At 43.4% G+C, this 6,519-nt stretch overlaps 1 protein-coding gene across 3 annotated transcripts in view; it reads left to right on the forward strand.

Moving 5' to 3' along the window:
• The window catches only part of SAMD4A (sterile alpha motif domain containing 4A), a 239,889-nt gene extending 234,392 nt beyond the window's left edge, over positions 1 to 5,497 (forward strand). For all 3 annotated transcript variants that reach the window (XM_049899471.1, XM_049899473.1, XM_049899472.1), the window contains one exon: positions 1,037 to 5,497. In XM_049899471.1, the coding sequence (XP_049755428.1) occupies positions 1,037 to 1,065 (29 nt within the window). In that variant the 3' untranslated portion in view covers positions 1,066 to 5,497. The remainder of the gene's footprint in view (positions 1 to 1,036) is intronic.
• Positions 5,498 to 6,519: the final 1,022 nt, after the last annotated feature.

The following is a 6,519-nucleotide window of genomic DNA, read 5'->3' on the forward strand; positions in this document are numbered from 1 at the left end:
CTGTTCATAATACACAGGGCTTCTGCTTCTGACTTTGGGAACTTTCCTGGAACGCATGTGTAAGCAGACAACCAAAAAGGGGCAGGCAGTTGTCAGCTCCCTCTACTATCTGTCTCACTCATGGCCTCTCATCTCTGACTGTGCGTTCTCCCTTTCTCTTCAGCCTGGCTTCTCCAATTCCTCACAAAGTAGACTTGGCATATCTCAGGGAGCCATCAGCACTCTCCACTTCCACATGACCTTTCAGCTCCAAGTGCCCACAGCATCTAACCGTGGCATCTCTACCTCTAATCAGATTATTGAGATAAAGAATCTGGATCAATTTGGGCCAGATGCATCCCTCTGGTCTGATCAGCTGTCACAGACTTTAATCAAGGACTCAGGGTGAGAGGAAGGTGCTCCCAAGAAGGGGATGTGAGCTAGACAGGCCCACCCCTATGTCTATTGCAATTACCCTGCCTGGCTTTTCAGCTGCCTCTCCTACCACTCCTCCATCCCCCCTTCCTTCACTCTAAACCTCAGCCTGCCCCAGGCCCACCATAGATGACCTATCTCCACGCCTTTACTCAAGCTGTGTACTCTCCCCACCTTCATCCATTCCTGCCTCCTCTTTGCTTGGCAGACTCTTTCCTCCCCTACCAACATCGCCTAAAAAAAGTCATGTGTATCTATCTGGAACCGTCCTTGACTTCCAAGGCTGACATATATTTCTTCCTCCGTATTCCTGCTGTGCCTGGCACACCCACATTAGAGCAATTGTTCATAGTATCATTGTTTACATGTCTGTGCCCTGCCTGAACTGTGAGTACCTGGAGGGTGAGGATTAGGTCTTTTTAGCTTGGTCCCAGGCTCAATTTTGACTCCTGGAAAAAGTAGCTATTCCACAGACGCTGAGTGGGTGCGTATGTGAATGAATGAATGAATTTAGCCTTTATCTGTCCTCAGAGACTGGGAGACCCAATGTGTATCAGTGTAAGTGGGCATGACAGGATTGTCTTGCTCACCTGCACCCACTGTGTGCTTCTTTCTCTCCCAGATGGAGTTGACCGGACCTCCACAATCTAGAAGCTGAAGGTGAGAGTGACAGCGCTGGCCGTGAAATCGACTGCTGCGGGTCCAGTGTCAGCCATCTTCAGGGTTGCACAGAATCCTTCAAGATCCTCTGCAGCCTTTTTTTTCCTGGTCCTTCTCCCATTTTGATTTTGTGAGAGTGTAGGTCGTCCTTGTAAACATATCAGTAGACCTGGGATTGGTTGTTTTGTCATTTCTTTCTGTCATGGGATGGTTTGGTGTGTGGGGTGGGAAGGGGTCTCTAGGGAAACATGAGATGGGGAGGAGGGCCAAGAGATGGGGTACAAGCAACTCCCTGGATGGAATATAAAGAGAGAGAGAAAGAATACCACTATGAAAGTACAAGAGAGAGGAAGGAGGCAGAAGCCCCAGGCCCTGGGACCCTTCTCAGAAAGCCTGGTTTCCCAGTCAGGCCACAGAAGGATATCGTGGATACGTATGACCAAAAGCAAGATGGAGGCTCACCTCTTTCTGTCTCCCACTGATTGAATCTCCTTGAGCCCCCTGCTTGAAACAGAACTGCAGGAGAGGGCCACATGGCAATGGGGCAAGAAGGAAAAAATTCCCTCCAACAAAATTTCAGATAAACTTTGATTTGTGTATTGTTTACATAACAATTTTAAAGGGTACATAATGTGTACAGAGTTTGGGTAGAACTTCTCTTCATACTATTGCTTTTGTAAAGATTTCTCATTGATATGGATTCATTTGTTTCCTCTATTTTTATAATAGCAGCAGGGTTGTCTGTTAGAATGGCTGCCAAGCTCTGCTTCTTGGGAAGATGGATGCAGTCACGTAGGCCCGAGTTGTCTGTCTGGAACCTTTAGCTGGGAGGAGGGTGTAGGCGGGTTTGAAGGACAAGGATGTGGTCAGAGTGGACAGCATTGCGCAAGGGTACAAAGAGATGGCATCATGTGGTCAGTTATGGGTTTGCTGTCAGGTCGCCCAGAGATTCTACAAGAATCTTGCTGCCCCTGTCTGTGCTGGATTTGCTTCTCACCTGGAGATTTCACTTCCTGTCCCCTTCCCCCCAACTCCCAGCCTTGTTCCACATACACACAGGCTGGTACAAGTTCCACTGGAGGAGAAAAGGGGAGAACAGACATTTTTCCTTTATGAGAGGCCAGATACCCAGAGAATGAGCTCAAAATACTTCTCACAGTGGGGGTGCTCTCGGGCACCTGAGCCTGGAGGCTGCATCCCCTTCACTGGTCACTGCTGAGGAAGAGGAGGAGAGAAAGGCCTAGTGAGAGTGCATGATGGTCAGTCAGCAAGTGTCAGAGTGAGTGTGCAAGTGCAGGGGGATGATTGGCCCAGGTGGCCCAGCCCTACCCTCCCAGGTGGGCAGCAAAAGGAGATGCAGGAAAGGTGAACACGGGGAAAGGTGAACTTGGTGATGGAAACTACAGGTCCACCCACACAGAATAAGTCAGGGATTTCCCGTGGTCTTGTCTGGTCTCCCTGTTCACACAGAAGGGAGGAAAAAAACAGTCGTTACCCTGGTGAGAGATTAACAAACTATGGTACCACCAAGTAATAGCCTCATTTCTTAAGGGCAAGAAAGACTGCGTTTCAGGATTTGATATAGGGAGGGTATTAGAGGAAATCAAACGGGAGCTGTGCTCTGCCCTGGAAAACTAAACTAGGTTGTGTAAATGATGGTGGGGATGCTTAGCCAGAGGCAACATCAGGCAGACGGTGTAAGGCCTGCTTATTAAATGGGCCAGTCTGATGCCGTGTGTGTGTGTGTGTGTGCGTGTGCGTGTGCGTGTGCGTGTGCGTGTGCGTGTGTGTGTGTGTGTGAAGCTAGAGTCAAAGTGAAGAGATCAGACCATGCACATCACTGTGCTTGCTTATGGTCATTAAAAAAAAAAAAAATTAATGAAGCAAGTATGGATTTAAAAGGCTTTATGAAATCCAAACAGCTTTCTTTTACCTTCAAGAGTAAAAATATACACCCAACCCTGGCCTTGGATGTTTTAACAGGCTTTTGAAATTCTCTTGCAACCTGAAGAGGTGGGAACCTTCACCATAGTCTTTAGCTGGCAAAGAAGGTTTCTTTGAGTCCACAGTTTCATGCATTGCATCGCTAAGGGGACAGGTCGCTCCCTGGGTGACTAAAATTCTAAAAAAGCAAATCCATGCGCAGAAAGAGGCAGTGTTTTTTAGTTGACTTTTTTTTTTTTCCTAACAAAGTGCCATTACCAGTCTTCCTTCCCACCCCTTTTCTAAGCAAACTCAGTGTTACTTACTTGGGGGATGTGTTGGGATGGACGATCACATGCAAGGCAGAGAGAACAGATCAAAGATGTTGAAGGCCAAAGGTAAGACCAGAAGGTTTGGGAATGTGATTTTTGGATGCTAAGGAAGTGAAAGCAGAAGAGAAAAGACAATGATATTGCATGGCTCGCTGAGAAATGAGAAAGCGTTGAGCCCTGCTGCACCTTGAACACATATATCCATAGACTCGTGTTGTTCAGAGAACAGATTGTGAACACAATCACATTAGCATGAATCCTTTAAAAGGAAGAAGACCTTAAAGTATTTGCAGATCTGAATTTCTATTTATTCCTTCACTGAATATAGAAACAATGGCTATCTGATTATTAGAGATATTATTTTGGATATGTTACTTATTAACTTGCTATGGCTGGTAACCATGATAAAGTCTGTTATTAATGACAACATAATTCTTTTTTTAAAAAAAGAAAAAGAAAAGCTTATTTTTTATCAACCGTGTATAGATTTATCTACTTAGTTGTGTTTTGCTATTAGTGTTTTTTTTTTGTTTGTTTGTTTTTGAGTGTTCTGATAAATTTTAGGAGCCTGTCCCCACGCTGTTTTGCGTCCTGTGTTGACTGCAGGTATATAGCTCAACTTAAAAACCCTAAGGCAGAAGAAGTCTATTTATAAAAGAATCAAACTGTTGCATGCGAAAGGCTGTGAGGTTGGATATTTAGTACTAAAGCGGCAGTGCCTTTTTTTTGTATTTACACATCGACCCCCAAATGCAACTGTTTTATATTCAGTAAATAGTAACGACTTAAAAATCTCAGAGTAAAAACTATTTCACTACACTTTTTTTTCCCTTGTTCTGATTTAAGCCGTGTATTCTTGGCACCTCCACACTGTCTGGAGACAGTGTTCTACAATGTTATTATCAAGTATGATGTTTTATTGGTGCTTTTTATTCATAGTGGTTTCTTACCAGAAACAGTAGGAAGAAACACACAAACTGTGTACAAGAAATGAAACATTGCTGCTGATATGTTTTTTTCCACATGCTTTTGAGTTTTGCTTTTTTAAATGAGGGCCAGCAAGCAAAATAGACGACGCTGGACCTGCCTGCTGAGGGTGGCTGTTTGCACCACGCTCTCAAATCCTGTGTATGGATGGTCCCCTTTGGGTACCCAGGATTGGAGCTACAGCTGATCCCCCTCTCTCCTTTGTTTGAAGAGACACTGAGGGAAACAAGGTTTTCTTTTGAGGTGTCCTTGGCTGCCTTTTTTTTTGGAGTGGGAGCCTCCTCCAAGTCCTTTGTTCTTCTGTACCTCTTGTAGCTTCTGTCGGTGCAAAGTTTGTAGATCGGCATTCTCCAGTAAAATCGGGAGCCCACCAAGAGTGGGGCTGGGGGGCTGCATGGGGCAGCAACGGTAAAAAAAGGCGGGCCCCAGTCTCGTTGGCCTTCTAGAGATGTCTGCAGCAGGCAGCCCCAGTTTGGGTGCGGGGAAGCAGCCTAACCCAGACGCTCAGGTGTGCCTGTTACAAGAAGGACCTGAGGAAGGATCATTTGCACATGGGGCTGTGATAACACTATTGTTGATTTTTTTTTTTTTACAAGTCATCAGAGATGTTTGCAAAGTGAGTTTGTTTGTTTGTATTCCTTTATCTTGACTTAAAGGTGAATGTGTATTCCTCTGGGAGGAATAGGAAGAAACAGGAATGTTAATAATGTCCCACAGAAGACTTCCTCCCTCATTAATATCTAACCCTCCTGTATTTATGCCTAATGTAAGCCGACTTTTAAAAAGCTTCCTTTTGTTGCATGCCCCGTGCAGGCATCCCTATTGTACATGCATGCCTTTCGTCCTGTTTTCCTGTATAAAGTTAGTGAACAAAGAAATATTTTTGCCTAGTTCATGTTGCTAAGCGATGCATATTTTTTAAATTTGTCATATATGGAAATAGCATGTTTGTTACATGTAAGAGCTTTACTGATATACAGATATACTAATGTTTGAAGATGCTGTTCTTTGCAAGTGTACAGTTTTCAAATGTTATTACCAGTGAAACACCCTTGTGGTTTAAACTTGCTACAATGTATTTATTACTCATTTCCTCCCATGTAACTAAGAATCATGGCTATATTTCATATCGACGTTATATTGGAAGTGAAGGGAAATGATTAATACAAGGTTTTGTAACACTGGTGTGTGTGTCTCTTTTCTTTTTCTTCTTGTCAACATGATCGGTTAGAAAACAACTGAATCTCAGAAATAAACCAAGAAAGAAGAGCCAGCATAAAATCCCTGTTTACTTCTGTCTGACTATTCTACACAAAAATACATCTTCAACTATAAGCTGTACTTCTTAACAGAAAGATGGGGAGAAAGTATGAAATTTGATCTGTGGCCAGAAGAGTCAATAAATATGTCACCTGACTTAGGGGCATGTTTCTAACTACAAACTCTTACCTTGCAGATACTATTGTTTATAGCTTGCTCTCTACCCTCAATGCCTTTGAAATCATATTTCACACCTTACCCATGGCATAAAGAAAAATCAGGCTCCTCGGAGCCTTGGGGTTTTACCTACATATGGCTAGAATTTCATTCTAGTACTTCTAATTCCAATATATATATTATTCTAAATTCTGAATAATGAGGCAGTTACACATATGGCTGGAGAGATGAACCTGGGTTTGAATTCTGGTTCTGTAATCTTAGACAAGTTACTTAACCTCTCTGAGCCTTGGATTTGTTTTGTTGCTTGTTTTTCAGCTTACGAGATACAAGGTTATATAATCAAACCTTTAATCAAGAAAAAGATAAAACATAGGATATAGAGATTATTGCCACCATAATATAGTAACCCAAGAGTTCGCTGAGGTAACGACAACTTGACTTTGTGACAGTGACCATGTGGTGACTCCTCGTTTGCCAGACTCATTTGCCCGAGAGGCATGCAAAATCCAGGTTGGTCCCCGGAAACATAAGAAATGCCTCGTGAGCTGAGAAGAACTGAAATTCCTCATAAAGTTGAATTCTTATAACCCAATTGAGCTATATGTCAGAGTATGACTGTGGTGGTTTTATAGAGGAGGGATAAATGTAAAAAGAAAGTTGAGCCTCACCTTTGAAATGTGTAGAATGAGGGTATAAATGAGAGTTGGGGGGTTAAAAGAACAAACTAGTTGCCACTGAGTCCATCCCAACTAATGGTGACTTC

Source organism: Elephas maximus, chromosome 10 (assembly GCF_024166365.1).
Source record: "Elephas maximus indicus isolate mEleMax1 chromosome 10, mEleMax1 primary haplotype, whole genome shotgun sequence".
NCBI lineage: Eukaryota > Metazoa > Chordata > Mammalia > Proboscidea > Elephantidae > Elephas > Elephas maximus.